Source organism: Girardinichthys multiradiatus, chromosome 7, assembly GCF_021462225.1.
Source record: "Girardinichthys multiradiatus isolate DD_20200921_A chromosome 7, DD_fGirMul_XY1, whole genome shotgun sequence".
In the NCBI taxonomy this organism is placed as follows: domain Eukaryota; kingdom Metazoa; phylum Chordata; class Actinopteri; order Cyprinodontiformes; family Goodeidae; genus Girardinichthys; species Girardinichthys multiradiatus.
In genome coordinates this window covers 43,133,907-43,152,830 of record NC_061800.1, presented here as the reverse complement: position 1 = coordinate 43,152,830, position 18,924 = coordinate 43,133,907, and the positions used below count along the sequence as shown (strand labels likewise).

At 40.8% G+C, this 18,924-nt stretch overlaps 1 protein-coding gene across 1 annotated transcript in view; it reads right to left on the bottom strand.

The window, feature by feature from the left end:
- Positions 1–3,662: 3,662 nt before the first annotated feature.
- The window catches only part of LOC124870895, a 40,288-nt gene continuing 25,026 nt past the window's right edge, over positions 3,663–18,924 (bottom strand). The window contains exons 6-7 of the mRNA XM_047369719.1: positions 17,350–17,357; positions 3,663–3,683 (exon numbers count right to left, since the gene is read on the bottom strand). Of these exons, the coding sequence (XP_047225675.1) occupies positions 3,663–3,683; positions 17,350–17,357 (29 nt within the window). The remainder of the gene's footprint in view (positions 3,684–17,349; positions 17,358–18,924) is intronic.

Genomic DNA, 18,924 nt, shown 5'->3' with positions numbered 1-18,924 from the left:
TTATATATATGAAGATTTATTGAAGCCAAATAATCCTGATATACCATTATTCTGGTCCAAAAACCTTCACCTAACTAACAAGCACTATTCTACACAAAGGGAATAAAAATGACTACCTAACAATAATAATAAAATAAATATATATATATATGCATTCAGTGTCTATGAAGATCAAACCAGCAGTTTATGGACAAAATGTGCTCTGTTCTTGGGGAGGAGAGTTCGATGTAGAACTTCATCTGGTTCAGAAAAAGAGCAGCAGCTGGGATGACAGCGTCATTTGGTACTGACTTAATGAAGCTGCATGTCACAGTTAGGAGAAATTTGTTACCTCCTGCTAATTTTGGAGCTGGTTCGACCCAGTTGGTCTGAAGGTGGAACCAAAGTAATGTAACCCCCCTTCGCTGAAGCGGAGGTTGACTGGTTGGCTGGGATGGCTGAAACTGGCAAACAATTAAGCATCCTTGGATGTAGACCTGAGTGTCGTGAGACGTTGTAGGCCAGTACGCCATCTGTTTGTAGGGTGTGGAGTGTGGCTTTGCAGCTCCTATGGCCCCCTACAGGAGAGTAATGGGCATAGGCTAATTTGACCCCCCTTTGGTCTGTTGGAACAATGTCCACAGCATGGGAGAGCTGTTTGATGCCAATCTGCACACTGGAGGTGCACACTCTGGCTGTCTTGAGGAGAGGGCAGAGCCTGTCTGCTAAGAGGAGTGTGTGGCTATGTTGTGCCTCAGTTAAAAGAGGATCTTTTTGGCACATGCGATCATACAGCTCTCTACCAGTTGACAATTTCTCTAGCCAGAAAGCTACAAGCACTTCTGGTATGAACATGTTTTCCAGGTGTACATCTTCCACCACTTTGGGGTTGTGAGGTTTCATACCTGGGTTCTTTAAAGAGTGAGGAAATGATGCATGAGTGCATCTGGGAAGAGTTTTCTGGGTTGCTGGGTGCAGCTGTGTCTCAGAGGTGCCCATGACCGGCTCTGACGAGGGCCTGAGAGGTTATTTGGGCTCCTCTAAGCTGGTGACCTGGTTGGTCACAACGGATCGTTCGCTGCTTGCACCCAGTGGGTTTGGCACCTCTGCCTGGACCCAGAGTTGGTCCTGGTGGCATTCAATGAGTGGGGCCAGCCTGTCCAGTAAGTCCTGGCCACCAAGAAAAAGCTCTGTGTTTAATGTGCACATATAGATGGGGTGCACCAGAGTCATGTCTTTGAGTGTGATGTCCATCTCCACCCAGCTGGTGATGCTGGCATCACAAGCTTCAGCCTGAAATGGTTTACTGAGGGAGAGCATGGCTCTACTCACCTCCTCAAACAAGACCGAGAACATCAGGCTGATCTCTGATCCTGTTTTAAAATGGAACCTCAGTTTGACATGTCCTCCTATACTGGTGAGATAGTATAGGTAACCTGTATGTTCATTTTGGTTCAGTTTACCTAAGAACCTTGGAGAAATGGTTTGTGGTGTTTCTCCTGGAGAGGTCCCAAGGGGTTCTTGGAGATTCCCAGGTTTGTCTCTCCATCTGATCAGGTAGCCTCTGATGGCTGTGGAGACTGGGTACATGCCTAGTCGTGCTGGCAGGGGTTTTGGATCCGGTTTCACCGGATGGTCAGCTGCCTCTAACGATGGTGGAGGTTGGGCGCATGCCTGGCGCACTGCTTCTGTCAGAATCTTACGGACGGCCACCTCCATCTCTCTCCCCGGGTTCCATCCTGCATGTTGACTCCAACCTTTACCGTCAGGCTTACCTTTGGACCTCACATGATGGTCAGGTCGTCTGTTCGACCGGAAGTGGTCCAGCAATTTCGACTGTGGTTGGTACTCAGTACCACCACCCCCCCGGTCCAGCTGACTGAACATAAATTGTTCCTTTAACCTGTTCTTAACATGGGTCTGTTTGAAGGCATTTCTCTGCCTTCTAACGCACCACTGTCTTCATCTGTGTGGACCCGTAAAACTCTAACCTCACCTTCTGATCCATTAGTAGGGCTTGCACTTGTTTCCCACGCCATCTGAGCGTGTTTACGGATCTCTTGTATGGTGAGGGTTTTTGTTTTACAGTACATAGTGACGTCGTAACGTGCGCTTTCATGAAGGTTGTGGAGGAACAGAGATTTAAAAGCATGTTCCTCCTCTATGCCAGGAGCATTACCACCTTGGAAGTAAGCGGCTCTCAGGCGCTGGTCATACTCTCTGGGTGCTTCGCTTTTATTTTGCTGGATAACAAAAGCACCAAGTGCTGTGGAGGCCCGGTCCATGTACACAGAATATTCTTCCCTTAAAGCTTCGCAGAGGGTTGAATAATGGTCTCGGACTGCAGGGGGCAGGCTCTCCATGAAAATATGGACGCTCCTGGATGTTGTCTTCCAGATGAGCTTCAATTTTTCTTGTGCTGATGGGCAGCACAGGTCTAAAAGGCAGCGTTCAACTTCCCTAAGATAATCATCAATGTTCGATTCCTCATTATTAGGGTCAAAACGCTCTATGCCTTGGGCAAGAGACTCAAGTTGGCGTGTGCACGATCCACTCTCAGGGATTGGTGCTGGCCCATCTGAGTCATCATGTGAAGGTTCACTCCTGCTGCATCCCTTGTGTGTCAGGGCATCACGCTTCACCCATGGGGGAGGCACTGGAGGCTGCTCATGGTACAATGGTTGGCCCTGAGCTCCCGGGAATTGGGTCCTGGGCAGCGGTTGATGGCGGCATGAACCACCCGCGTCCCCGAGATGGCGCTCATGTCGCCTTGACGGAGATGAGGGATTGCAGAGCTGGGTCCTGCAAGTCAAGTATGAAGGTTGCTCGCCCCTAAAACCTGAACCATTTACTTCTAGTGAGTCAACCGCCAGGTATTGTTCATGGGTCTACTAGAAGACCACTGTAATCAAAGCTCCAATTGCTTCCTGTGCCTGCATTTCTGTGGGGCCCTCCTGACTCACATCTCCAGCTGCAGTCTGGGATGTTTTCTCCATCTTTGGCCAAAATGCACAACAACAAACAAAGCTGTTCAGCTATGAATGACCACTAAAATTACCAGTAGTTACAATTAGCAGTAACACAAACAGACTAAGCTGTTTAGTTTTGAATGATCGCTAAAATCAATTAGCAGCAACACAAAAAAAAAATGTTTTGAAACAAAACCCAAATTTTAAAATAAAATTTTAAAAGTGGGATAAATAAACTAAAACATTCCAACGCTATTCTTAGCTTCAATTGAATATTAGTGATGCATACTATGGGTTATTTACTTTCTTGCAGGACCTACCAAGTTTGACAACTAAAGTTAGTTATGCGAGTCTGGTTAAAACACGCTTCACACACACAAGAAAACCCAGCAAAGATGCATACATTTCAGAGCAGAAGTGGCAATGAATGATCAATAACTTGATTTTAGCTCAAGCTATGTCTTTTTGATCATCGGTGATGGGATTATCTGCCTGTGTTAATAAAACTAATCAAATTAGTTAATTTCTGTGGCAGCAACTGTAATTCTCACTAGTGACCACAAGGTGGCCCTAAACGCCTGTCTGCAGCGGAGAAAATCCTGTTGCAACTGTAATTCACTCAATGGCCATCAGACCGTAGTGTTGCTTCCTCCCTGACTGGGAGAGTGTTAGTTGTAGCTGTAGTTATACCAACGGCAGATAGTAGGATGCCTCCTACTGTGCCAGGAATTTTTGGTTGCTCTGGGAACAAGCTGACTGTGCTACAGCTCTAAGCCAGCAGGAGTTGCTTTGACAAGCTGGCAATTTACGTTGAATTTCACCATAAACTACACAAAACGTCCACCTTGCGTCCACAAAAGCACCTTAGAAAAACTATTATTACTATTAGGAGTATATTATTACTTCTCTGCAGTAGAATTGAGCCAATATTAGTCAAGATACATCCTCCAGCTTACAACTAAAAAATTTTATCAAATCTCACAACAGAGTTTCCAGGATATCACAAATGTGTAACTTCGTGCAACAGTGATATCTGTCATTTTAAGGCCCACCCAGGGACGCCATATATTGTAAGGAATATTATTATTGATTAATTAATATTCATCAAGAATCATAATTTAAAATAATAATTTGAAATATATTAATTTCTTAACCAAAAATCATTACTTACGAATAGAAATCAGAGATATCCTCTGGTGTTGTGATTATGGGCTCAAAGCTCTTTAATAATTACAAATTAATAATCAAAACCACAAATTGTCACTGTTTATTCAACCGCTTCACCGAAGGTGGGGGAACTTCGACCTTGTCTTGACAGATAAATCACTCTTGCACGAAATAAACACAAACGCTTCTCTTAATTATATAAGAAAATTTATTGAAGCTACACAAAGGGAATAACAATGACTACCTAACAATAATAATAAAAGAAAAATATATATATGCATTCAGTGTCTATGAAGATCAAATCAGCAGTTAATGGACAAAATGTGTAATTTGGGTTAAATGGAAAGAAATCCTCCTGTCGTGTTGATGTCTCGATCGCAGCGATCAGCTGATGAAACGGTGGGGCCATGCACCTTTAGCCACAACCAGCTGATCGCCCCAAATCTTGACAAAGGGTCATAAAACTCTTGAGGCGGGAACCCAGTGGAAAATTTCCAGCAATAAAACTGGAACAAAGAGTAGTCGGGCGAGGCCCAGACCGCAGCTGCCTTTAATGAAAAACTTTTAAAAGTCCAACTTCTAACTCCTGGCTGATTTGGGATGAGCCAGACAAAACATTAACCACACATGATTCAGCAGCGCTTGCGCACTAAATCAAAACACAGCTCAGCATAACATAATTCAATCAGTATAGCATGCAACAAGTTAATACCCTAGATTAACTGCTGGTGATCCTACATCACCATAACTGCCTCATCCTGCCCAGACCTCTAAATGCACCTATCCGGTTTACTATGAAAAGAACGAAATTACTTTGAAGTTGATTTCTTCTCTCCACCAGTTGAGGAGGAGTCAGGTCTGAAGAAAAGGAGGGGGGAGATCACGCATCCGTGATCGCATTAAGAAAAACAAAACGGTAACTTCTCATCCGTCCACGAGGGGAAAATATGAAGAACCTTTAGTCAACTGCATACACAAGGAGGAAACTCTTCTCCTTGGACATAGAATCTCTGTAGGTTTTCACCTGCGCCGGTTGTGGCGCGGTCTTCGATCGGTAAATAAATCCTCTGATCTTCTCATATCAGACAGATTTCAAGCTCTTCTGGGAATGGCCATGTGGAGCAAAAGTTCGCCTGCGAGCTCTTGTCTCACCAGAAATGGCCCCGAGACACTGCATCTCAGCCGGTTTATACTTCCAGTGATGTCAGTGCTGCAACGTCTGTTGAGCTGCGACCAAATGGATGGCTCCAACAGTTTGTATCCAAACTCAGGTCTGTTTGTCAGGTTTACTGGTGGTAAACTACTGTCGTCTTAAAACCAGTCCAAACAGAAACTGGTATTTTTTCCTCTGAGCTTCTCTGTCTGAGTGACGGATTTAAAGATGAAGTAACAGATTTTACTGGTTTGAAAAACTAATCAAAGCTGGATTCTCTGTGTATTTTCTTTGATTTAAAATACTAAAGTCTTTAGTTGTAGATGTCTTTATGGTTCAGTTTTAGGTCAGAGGTCAAATTTATCTATGAAGCTCATTTGCAAAGGAAGTTTCTGCTTTTCCAAACTGTTGTCCACAGGGTGAAAGAAACACAGCAAAGAAGTGGGTCTTCAGCAAAGATTGAACATTTTCCAGGGTCTGAGCACCTCTGATATGGAGAGGCAGAACGTTCCATCATTTAGATGCAGCAACCAAGAATAATCCTAAAGGTTAAAGGTCATATAAACACCGGTTCCTAGTTCAGTGATGTGACCTCTCTGTTTTGATGCCAGATGCAGTCCTGATTTAATAAAATCAATTCAACTAAGATCCATCTCCAGGTCTCCTTTCTGTAGAGCAAATGTAGACAACCTGCTTCTTCATGCCTGAAATGCCAAGACAAGAAATAAATCATAAAATATAGAAGCAGTGACAAAAACATTATGACCACCTCTTGTTTCTCATTTAGAGGCTGGGACTTCCAGCAGTGGCTGAGATGTTGACCTCAGAGCTCTGACCAGAACATGATGTTGCAATAAATCTTATTTCTTCCTGTTTGTTTCTTGAAAACATTTGCTGCACATTATATCCCAACACCAACCAGAGGACATTGTCAGTTAGATGCCAGAGACGTGAAGGAAACGTGGAGGTTTGGTCATGTTTGACTTGATCTGGAGAGTTTATCAGCAGCCACACCTTACCAGCTGCACAGGTTCCCATCACCATGATGCTTCAATGAGATGATGAGGACATTATTTTTCTCCACAAAGTTATTGCTGATGCCTGAGCTTTGCTCTTGGAGTTGTTCTCCAAACTACACTGAATGTGAAATGAGACAAACGAAGATAGAAATCCTCCATGAGTTCTCATGTTCATGAAGATGTGGTCAGTAAGCAGAGATGAAACATCAACAACTAGAAGCTGTAAAAACTGCAGCAGCTCAACAGGATCAGTCCTGGTCCAGAAGCTCATATGGATAAAACCTGTTTAAAATCCTCATTTTGTCTCAGACCGTCGCCTGCCTCACAATAAATAGATTAGATGGAGGTTTTTCTGATGGATCCATTGAACTGAATTGAAACTGATGAAGCAAAAAATAACAACAACAAAAAACAACAACCAACAGCTGAAAATAAAAATGAACAGAACCAGAAACTGATTGAATTTACTAATTTTGTAAAGAACTAGGAGGAAATTAACGATTATCTTGTCAAATCATTTTTACTTTGTATTAATTACAATAAGTTATATTTTTAGTTGATGGATTGCCATGAACTTAAACATAAAAATTAAAACAAATAAATAATAATCACCTTTCTTTTAAAGTAATTTTAAAGTGCACCTTATTGACAAACAGGTCTTTAAAGCCAGTCATACAAAAGCTGAATTTTACTGTATCTGTATTTATGTATGTCAGCAGGGCTTGACATTAACTTTTTTGTTCACCAGCCACTGAGGCTAGTGGTTTTCCAAAGTTACTAGCCACTCTGCATTTTCACCAGCCACAAGTTTGTTGTTGAGAATTTGTTTAATATGATTGAAGCTGACTATAGCATGCTAAAGTTTACTTTAACTAGATTTACAACATTTGTAAATGTAAATGACCCTTTTACACAATCATATCAAGACTACATAAAATGTTTACCACTTCAGGTCATTATCAAGTATTTAGCTCAGGCAAGGTTCTGTTTTATATGAAAATGTGCAGTGATCAATGTTGCCAGGTCTCGTGAGAGAAACAAGCAACCAGCTCTATCAAAACAAGCCTAAAAGAAGAACAACTGGCTTTACATCATTGTGTAAAACATAGGCGCTTGTAAACAGCATAAATGTATACATTTATTATGGCATTATACAAAAGCAACAGCAAAATTATTATTAACACTTTTACCATAAACAGTTTGAATAACTTAAGATTTTGAATAACAACTGATCAAACGAAAAGTGCATTTTGCATTCCTAACAAAATGACAATAAACAGTCAAGAAAAAACTTTCTTTAATGTCTGTTTAAAAGAAAAGGCATGGTGAGCACATATTAATCTCAGGTCAGATCCAGTCTTGCAGTGCGCTCTCTTTCTCCCACTATGTATTAAAATGTTTCCCATATTTTCCCCATTTACTGCATCTCATTCTGACGCTGTCTCATCACTCGGTTCCGTCACTCTGGGCTCTAGCGTGAGTGTGTTCGGGGTGTTCCGTCAGCTGTGTTGGGAGCTATAACCAGGATACAATGACGTGGAAAGGACAAACTATCTACCACCTGTGTTTTGCTTTATTGTGGGAGCTGGCAGATAATTAAGGGGTTTCACTCGGAAAGAATACCAAGCCCAAACTTCACGTTCAAAAACAAGCCCACAAAACCGCAACCCACGAGATTTGCAAGTGACTTTAGAGAAAAACAAGCCCAAAGTCACTTATAATAAGCAGGATTGGCAACACTGGCGGTGAACAAAGTAGAAACATTACCGCCCCCACCGCTCATGGGAGTTGTAGTGTCGTAGTGTCGCATTTCAACTTGCTTGTTATTTCGGATCCCATTTGAGAAAACTACAATTAAAAACTGTATACATAATTCAACCCGCCAAAGTGGCTAGTCGGAATGGCTGTTACCCGCCACTGATAAAATTCACCCGCATTTGGCGGGTTGGCGCATGTTAATGTCAAGCCCTGTATCTGTACTGTTGATGTATGGAGGACCAATCCTGCTATAATTAAGAATATATACAGAAAAAAATAAATGACTCAATAAAATAACTACTGGGCCAAAAAGAAGCCAGGGAGCGTTGTGGACTTGGTGGTAGATAGCACTGTTAGTCGGAATAGTTTACTGCAGCGGTCCCCAAAACCCGGTCCAAACCCGGACCCAGACAGCGTTTTGTCTGGACTGCAAAGCATTTTCTCATTTACTACGAAGACATAGACATTTTATTCCTGCCTGCTACTGCGTCTGACGTTTGAACCGGCGCAACGGGCAGCTATATGGATCAGCGACATTCTGGTCCACACTCCAAGCCAGCTGGTGGCAGTAATGCACCACACTGCTCTATGCCAACCACCAGAAAACAACAAAGAAGAAGCAGCTATGGGGTCCTTGAACACTGGTTACTAATGACCCTTTTCCACTGGCTCTGTTTAGGTGGTGCTGCTCCGCTCCACTCGGTCTCTCTCTATTCGGTACGGTACCAGTTGTGTCCACTGATGGCTGAAGCTATAGCGCCTGAAGCTCCGCATCCAGCTGTCAATGTACTGGTCTGTGGCGCTGTTAACATTTCTGTTAATAGCTGCTAAGTTACTAGTTGGGGAGCTTATGCTTGCTCACAGAAGAATGTGATAAAAATCACATTTAAAGATGAATGGACAGAAGCACACATTTTCCTTTTAACTCCTGTCAGGTGTAAGGCCAGTCTGCCTTATATATTCTGAATCAATTGGACTTATAAAGAGACATTTATGACACCAAACATAAGAACTTCAACCAAGCCTGGATCTGATGGTAGGAAGGAGAAAAAATGAACTGAGGGGACAGTATGAGTGAACTACATGGCTGCTAACAGTCTCTTACAACGCAGCAGCGAGCATACGAGAGTTCACTGGGTACAGTGGATGTTAGGAAAACACAAAAGCCCCGACTAGGAAATGATCAATGAGGGCATGGAAGCTGTGGCAGAAACACTTAGAGATGGAAAAGGACAACCTAAGGTGACAGTGAAGCAAATTGCCCTGCCTGCCACAAGCACAAGGAGAGCAGGATAGTTATACTAAGATCTACAGACCCAGGTCGACTTTGCCGTTCAATTCAATTTAAAAATACTTTATTCATCCCAAAGGGAAATTAACTGTTGTTGTAGCTCATATTATACAGGTTTCTTCAAAGAGCCGTTTTACAACCCCTGGCATAAATTATGAAATCACCAGTCTCAGAGGAAGTTCATTCAGTTGTTTAATTTTGTTTAAAAAAGCAGATCACAGGCAACTACCGTCATTCTAAGTGGCAACTTTCTGGATTTAAGAAACACTAAACGAAATCAAGAAAAAACATTGTGGTGGTCAGTAACAGTCCCTGTTTTAGCTCAAGCAGAGGGAACAAATTATGGAATAAACCTGGAAATTTTCATTCCCAAAAACTAACAGCTGCATCAGATTAGATCTGCTCATTAGTCTGTCATTAGTCTATATCAGAGGTGCTGGAGGAGCAGAGTTAGATGGAGAGAATTTTGCACCACGAGTTAAGTGTGTGTCGTGTTCGGTGAGATCCACAATATGTTCTATGGTTTTAAGAAAACAGTTCTTATTCTTGTGCAATTATGAACACCAAGCTGTTGGGTGATTATATTCAACTTTCTTCTCACAGTATGTCGTAATATGATAAGACATAATGTTCATCCAGGTACCACCAAGAAATAGGTCATAATACAGTGATAAGTTCAGCCGTTGATTTTTTGCCATTGTAATTAAAAGCAAGATGTGATACTTTGAAGAGGATTCCCACATTTCAAATTGAATGTTTAAATGACAAATCTGCCTTCTTATTTGGAGCAAAAGGTGTGGTTTGCATCCAATATTTAAATAAAATGGTTACTTTGTTGTGAATATAAAACAAATGTACTTAATATGTGGTAACGTTCTCTATTTACTCTATTTAACTTTGACTAACCGGATGTTGTTTGGGGTTCTTTTTCCTGTTTGCTACAATTTAAATTGTGGAACTTGACCCGGTCGGAGCCAGACGGACCGGGTTCCGTAATTTCACGGAACGACGGAGCGCGCATCCATCGGCGGAGCAGTTCTGAGCAGGAACGGAGGATGTGGAATCTGGGGTTTAGCCCCTGAATGCTCCCCGGACGCCGCACAATGGCAGCCCACTGCTCTCTATAAGGGATGGGTTAAACGCAGAGGAAAATTTTGATGGAACAATTGCTATGACAAAATAAAGATTATTCTATTCTTACCTTTGAAATAATATCAGCGTGGTGAGCCTTCAGGTGCCAGTTCAGATTACTGATATTTTCCCATCTAGTTGTGGCCACATTTACCGCCGTCTCCCTCTTCAGTACATTTGGATTTTCTTTCAGATGGATCATAATAAAAATAAGTCCACAGATCCTTTCATGGTTTCCTTTAGAAAGTACTGTGACCCTTATGGTCCATCAATGAATTAATCATCTCAAGATGGTGGTGGTGGGCGTGTCCAAAATGGGTGGAGTGGCACTGCTGATACTTCTTAGCTTTTGACTGAAATTTTACATGGACAGTAGGCAGAAAAGTCATTTTGAACGTCTGACAAAACATCCACTTACATTTTCGTCTGGTCTTGTCAACGAAAACTCACAAGTCTCATCATGTTTTAGTCATCCAAGAGCCACGTTTATCTCGTCATCGTCTCATTATCATCAGGAAAATAGGGGCGTAAATGAAATATTTCATCATCGTTAACGAAAACAACACTGCTGGAAAGTTTTGTTTTTAATTCTGAAGTTATAAAAATACACCTCTAGTAATGACTCAAGTTGTTGTCATAGGATTTATTTCTGTTTTCATGCCTCCAGGCTCTTCCTGCATGTCTTTCTGCTTCAGTCAGCCTCATTCAGCCCACCTGTGTCTTGCCTATTGTCTCTCTGGTTCACCTGAGTGCAGCACTACATAATCTCTCTCTGGTCTCTGCCTCCCTGCCAGATTATGGACCGTCTGGTACCAGCAGCAGTCCAGAGGTTCTTCCTGCTCTCGTTTGTCTCCTTGTGATCGGCCTAGTTCATACCCTGGGATTATCTCCTCCTTGTCTGTGACGGATCTCTGCTGCTTCTCTGATATCTGGACATTGACCCTCGCTCTGACGTCCAACATCTGATTCTCACCTGAACCCAGTTGTGTGAAATTAATCTGAATGAATCTGTTCCCCTGACGGCTCCACAGCCAGAGAGGCAGAATCTACAGTCTGCACATCATTTCTGATCAAGTTGTTGGTAAAACCACAACATGTAATCTTTCATCGTGTCCAAGTTATTTTACCTTTGAACCTGCGGTTCCCTGTAAAAAAATAAAACATGTTCTGGTTTTTAAAACAGTTCTTAAACAGTGGTTTAAAAATCCTGTCAGCTTGGGAAATTTCCTGATCACCTCTTCATTGTGTTCCCCTTTTTCTTTCTTTCTTGTTATCCACTGACATATTTTCTATTGTCCGCCATTTGAGAAACTAATTACTGACGGGGCTAAAAAGATGGCAGCCGAGAAAATCAGAGAAATGTTTGGGTAGCTGCTACCTTTAAATGATTTTCTATCCCTAAAAACAAATTTTTTCTTCATTGCAAACAAGTTCATTCAAAATCTAACGGCACAACAGCTTGATATACAGACATAACCAGGAGGATAAAAAAACAACACAACACTCAAATGGTCAAAAGAAGACCAAGACAACAAGCCAAAAAGACAAGAAAATCCCTTATGTTTGCTTAAAAAAAGGAAGAGTTGTCTAGAAACTGTCTGGATATTGTGGAAAGTAATGAGATGATCACTATGCTAGTTCTGCTCTGGAGATCTCTCTGCTCCCTGATTCAGCTCCATGTTCACCTCTGATGAAGAAGGAGAAAATAGAGCCGACGTTCTGAGCTACAAGATGACATCATGAGTCTGGAAGCTGAAAGATTGAAGAAAGTCCTGAAAACCTGCTGCAATGATCAGAAGAAACGCTGACACCATCGAGGATCTCAAGGAGGCTTCAGAAGTCTTATTCAGAGAAGTCCTGGATATTAAAAATGATGCTGCAGCTGTTAAAGATTACAGTGATGATCACCAGAAGGTCATAGCGTTCTTGGAAGACAAGGTGCATGAGCTGGACCATTAGAACAGAAGTTGGTGCAGGAAGGAGGTAAAACAATGAGTAAAAAAGATGCAAAACCATAGCTCCAGACATTAGACAAAATCCATGTGTCTACATTGAAGTGAGTCACCAAACTGGGTGGAAAGAAAGCAGCAAGAATCGGCCAGCAATAAGATTCATGGAAATCTGCAGAGAGCTCTGAGTTCCTCAGAACAAGAAATTTAAAATGTGGTGAGGATGTAACCATCAAAGATAAAGAGTTGTGCAGCAAATTATCGCCACATATTGGCCCGTTGGCGCCGACTGTTTGGCAGCCTCGCTTCTGTCAGTCTGTCCCAGGGCAACTGTGGCTACAATGTAGCTCACCACCGTCAGTGTCGGTATGAATGGGTGGATGACTGATTGTAGTCTAAAGCGCTCTAGAGTCCTTGGACTAGATAAAGCGTTATACAAGTGCAGGGCATTTACATATTGATGAGACACGCAAACAGGGGAACAGGGGCTCCTTCTTCGTTGGAGCCAAGGCCTTCACTGATGGGAAGGAAATCAGAGTGGATAAAGGAACTTCCTTGTCTTTTAAAACTTTATCTCTGATTTATGCAAGTTTGTCAGTAATTCAACTGTTAAGCCCTGAGTGGTTTCAGAGCAATTTCCACCTGAAATTACATAACATAAATAAATCAAGTATAACTCCACAGTTATAAAATCTAAATGCAAACTTTTGGTACCTGTGTAAAGGTAAGATATCAAAGAACATTTTTCCAGTGGAACCACTATTGCAAATGTTACTATGTCAAATTTAATTGTGATTAATCAAAGAAATAAATTAAATTTTTTGAGCCTCGTCAAAGGAAAGGTGCAAAACACCATGAAAATCCTTTTGAAATCCTAGGAGAAGCCTCAGGTTTTATCAATCAACATCTTGACTATAACTGCAGCAAATTTGGACTGAATCAGTTGAAGCATATTTGTTCCACAAACGTTTTAGTGGGCAATGTGGCAGGTGGAGCTGGCATTTTGTCACAATTTAGCCAAATGTGCCAAAACTGTGCCAAATGTGTTGTTCACTTCATAAAAGGGAATCTGGTCAAACAAAAAAAACTGATTTCCATTGTAATAATCCTTCTGTATATGACATAGCCTTTGGTCATGACATTTATCCTGTGTATCATCAAAATGTTCCAACAATATAATGAAAAGAAATCAAACTAAATTACATCCTATTATCTCCAGCTGGAGGAATTTTCCATGAAAATCCATGAAAACCTTTTACAAACCTTATCCATGATTTTGTTTACAGATTTACTACACAGCAATAATTACAAACATACAAAAACTTAAACACGGTTCAAATAGCAGACATGTAAAGTAAATCTGCTGGAAATAAGAAGAAAGACCTTAACTGACTTATGAAGCAGCCCCCTCCTTCCTGAGTCTAATCTTCATCATCCTCATCCTACCGACGCAACACGACAATATTCACTACACTGTAACTAAGGTTGATGGAAAACATGTTGACCTTGTTGATAGTAGAGGGCAATCTATTAACAAGGTCAACATTGATCACCTCTGTCACAGCAACACCACCACCTTCTGATGGCACAGCCACGACACCACCTTCTGATGGCACAGCCATGACACCACCTTCTGATGGCACAGCCACGACACCACCTTCTGATGGCACAGCAACACCACCACCTTCTGCCATCACAGCAACAACACCACCTTCTGATGGCACAGCCACGACACCACCTTCTGATGGCACAGCCATGACACCACCTTCTGATGGCACAGCCACGACACCACCTTCTGATGGCACAGCCATGACACCACCTTCTGCCATCACAGCAACAACACCACCTTCTGATGGCACAGCCATGACACCACCTTCTGATGGCACAGCCATGACACCAGCTTCTGATGGCACACCAACACCACCACCTTCTGCCATCACAGCAACAACACCACCTTCTGATGGCACAGCCATGACACCACCTTCTGATGGCACAGCCATGACACCACCTTCTGATGGCACAGCCATGACACCACCTTCTGATGGCACAGCCAAGACACTGAATGTTTTATATTTTAATAAAATAAATTATTAGGCCATTGAAAATAATTTTTTTAGTAAATGTTAATAATTAGTTGAATTTGTTACAGATTTAATGGAGTAAATAGTGATGAATTTTTACTGAAATAGGTTGCTGATAATATTGAGGCTTCACTAATTCACATTTTAATGGATATTCTCTTCAATATTGTTTCTTTCATATTTCAATAACCACAGCGAGCACATTCAAGGTTATATCAAAGCAGTATTAATAATAATGAAGGACATGATCGGTATTAGTTGGCATCTAATTGAGAAATATGATTAATCGTAATAAACATTTCAAATACTTTATTACTACTTCTTTTTTCTATAACTTATTTTCTTTGAATAGGTACAGTGTCGGGGTCATGTTAGTGCTTTAAGCTTTTAAGTTTAAGCTGTGTAATTCATGGTCATTTTAGTTCAGTTAATAATGATTGATTAAACATTTTTATGATTTAGTTGCATTTAAATATCTTCTGCATAATTAAGATCTGATTATTGTCTGCAATGTAATTTACACGGTCTTCACATTTAATTAGTTTTCATGTTCAGGGGCTCGGTTGAAGCGGGTGCTTGTAGCTTTAAGAGGGTTTTGTTGTGGCTAGGTGCTGGAGGGGGGGGGGGGGAGTGCTCAGTTTTTCTGACTGCTCTGAATTGATAGTGTAATAATAGGTTAGTGTTTTTGTGGCTGTGTTGAGCAGAAAACGTAAACAGTGGAACATCTTGGTTTTTGCTCAAAAGAACTAAGAAGACTAACTTTGCGTGGACACATTTAATGAAACGCGCGTCAGTCAAATGCTCCACTGGATGGTTTTATTGGAAGACTAAACAGGGCAGATCAAACATACATTGTTATACAGTCTTACATCAGTGTCCATATTGTCCAGTATTGATGGTTTAAAACTAAGCAATATTTTGTCCCAATAATCTTGAATCTTTTGACATGACCAGAATACATGTAAATAGTCTACATCCATCAGTCCTCATGCTCTCCATCATGGTTGCTGGACAGCATGTTCCTAATTTTGGGAGTCATAAAAAATCTGGTCATATTTTTCCAACTAAATACTCTCCAGATCCTGGAGTCATTAAACCACTGTGTTATCAAACCACTCTTCCTCGGTTATTTGTTCATTTATTTCTTTTTCTCATTTTTTTTTTTTTATATAGAGGGTAGAAGACTTTCTACTCGACATCAAGCTTTTGTATAGGACAGAGATTGCTCTGCACTTCTTCCCTTCATAAGCTTTCTGAAATACTCCAACAACTTCATGTTCTGTGATAGTTTTTACCTCCTTCTCATAATAATCCCTAACTTGCAGATATCTATGTTGTTCATGTTCCTCTAATCCAAATCTATCCCTTAACTTCTCAAAACTCTTCAGTTTACTCCGTTCAACCATTGTACATATTGCTGTAATTCCTTTTCTCACCCATTGCTTAAACCTTTTCTCATTTATCCCAGCTTATAGCATCCAATTGGTTGCCTAATTTTCTCCTCTGTGACAATTACTCCTAAATATTTTTTGGATTATGATTACTAGCCCTTCCACTGTAGTATAACATAAACACGTCCATGAACAAGAGTACAAACAAACACAAAAACCTGAACTCTCAAGCAAATGAAGGCCCTGTTCCCCATAAGCCCTGTCTCCCTGTTGGTGGGATGACCTTTAAAAAACAAAGGTCCCCCCCCCCCCCAACCCTAAAATAGGTGCTCCCATCCTACTAATAAAGTCCAACAGTTGATCTCTTGGTAGCTCTTCTTGTCAATTATTATAAATAGTTGAGAATTAAAATCATTTAGTTTCATACTATGTGTTCAGTCTGCATGTTTAAACATAAAACTGAGATTTAACATGTATAAGCCTTAGGGAGAGAAGTCACAGGGTCACAGCAGGCTTCAGGCTGGAGCAAGGGTGAATCCCAAGTTAGTATGTTCCCAGCAGCTGTAAGCAGTAAATGTCGGCTGTTGGGCATAGCTAATTTACAGCGCCGACACAGACTTCGTAAATAATTCTTGAAGGGGAGGGTCAGTCAGTAAGCTTTGAAGTAAAGGTATAAAATGTTTTAACATTTAGGGTAAGGCAAACCACTCGGTTGATAGAGCCTCACTTTGTTGACCCGAGCTCTCCCTAAGGCCTTAGGTAATTTTCTTTCTTTGTATCGTTCTTTATGTATTCATTTTTGCATTAGAAATCATTGGACTTATTATTTACCAAATTAAACTTGTGTTAATCTTAATTTCCTGCTCTTCACCTGTTCTTTCTCACGACATCCAGACTGGGTGAGGTTGAGGCTGCAAGGATATCGGTGATATTATTATTTTACCTCAACAATACACAGAGAAGTCTCATTTGTAGATGTGGGAGACGGGGGTGGTTCCAAGATTCTCCACTTTTTAGTCCCTCTTAGTGAAATCCTTTCAGTTGTTGTAAATAATATTTAGAATATAGTAAACTCACGTTATATATAAAAATAAAGGTTATCTGATAATGTTGGTGGCTCTACTTACTCACCCAGCAAGCCTTCAGCTTAAAAACACGAGACATTTACATCTTCTGGGTTCCAAGAGGACTCTTCTCCACTTTCCTACTAGTAGATCCTTATCCAACTCAGAGGCGTCTAAAAGTGGATATTTTTTTCTTTCAGAACTTTTTCAGAACTATGCCGCCATGGATTAAAATACTGAAGCGCACACAAGGTTCCCTGTTCAAGTCAGAGCCTGTCTGAAGTTTGCCAGTGACCATCTGGATGATCCAGAGGAGGAATGGGAGAAGGTCATGTGGGCTGATGAGACACAAATTTAGCTTTTGGTCTAAACTCCTCTCGCTGTGAAGAAGGATGAGTTCAACCCCAAGAACACCATCCCTACCGTGAACCATGGAGGTGGAAACATCATTCTTTGGGGATGTTTTTCTGCAAAGTGGACAAGACGACTGCACCGTATTCAGTGGAGGATGGATGGGGCTATAGGGAGATCTTAGCCAACAACCTCCTTCCCCCAATAAGGGAATTGAAGATGGGTTGTAGCTGGGTCTTCCAGCATGACAACGACCTGAAACACAGCCAGGGCAACTAATGAGTGGATCCATAAGAAGCAGCTCAAGGTCCTGGAGTGGCCTAGCCAGTCTCCAGAACTGAACCCAATTGAAAATCTTTGGAGGGAGGTGAAAGTCAGTATTGTCCAACGACAGCCCCAAAACCTGAGGGATCTGGAGAAGATCTGTATGGAGGAGTGGTCCAGAATCCCTGCTGGAGTTTGCAAACCTTCTTCAAGAACTACAGGAAACATCTGATATCTATAACTGCAAACAAAGGTTTCTACACCAAATATTAAGTGTTGTTTTTCTGATGTATCAAATATTTATCTCATGCAATAAAATGCTAATTAATTATATAAAAATCACACAATGTGATTTTTGTTTTAGATTCTGTCACTCAGTTTAAGAGAACATATGATAAAAATTAAAGACTTCTAAATACTTTGCAAGCAGGAAAACCTGCAGAATCAGCAGTGTATCAAATCCTTGTTCTCTCCTCTGTATCTTTGATTCAAGCAATGGAGGCCTACAGAATGGAGACTGCAATGACTCTACTCAGAGAAACAAGTATGTTTACATTTTTATAAACTACTGCAGAAAACTCCAGGCATTTCTTAAATCTAATATGTGCAGTTATAAACATGAAACATTAATGATAATATGGTTTGTTTGTCATGCTTTACTTTTTAAAGGATAACATCGATATTAACATCAATTTTAACTGAGGCCTATGAAGGTCCCTTGCTGATGCAGTACTATGCTTTACTTTCTTCACATCGTCTTTTGAAAACTACTTTACTGTTGACACCAACTGTAACGTACAACAGCAGCTTATCCAAATAAAAGATTGAAACATTACCAGACTAAGTTCTGCATATTATGAATAGTTACACTACTTTTTGTTTGTCACAAGACCAAATAATTATAATCCATATTATATCTGAACCAGATGATCTCAGTATGTTCTGCCACTACTGCAGAGAGGAAGAGGAAGAGGAGTCCTGGGAGACACAGTGACTGGGTGAGGTATTACGATAGTAAGATTGTGGCTGTTTATTTATTTGCATTAAGGGCTGACCCAGAGTAGTCTTCAGTTCTAGAGGTGAGCATTTAAACCTTTGTAAAGAAGACGTGATGAAATTAATGTTGACTTTTGTTAGACCAGAAATGTCTTAATAAATACACACCTATATCTAATCTAACTTTATTACTTAAAATGTTTAGAAAAACGGTTTAATCAGTTGTGTGAGTATGATGAAAATATATATATGTATTGCAATAAATATGGCATGTCAGACATTATTTATACAGTATTTAATAATTAATATAAACTTCCATTGAGAAGAAACATGTTGGTTAAATTCTAAGAATATTTTAATA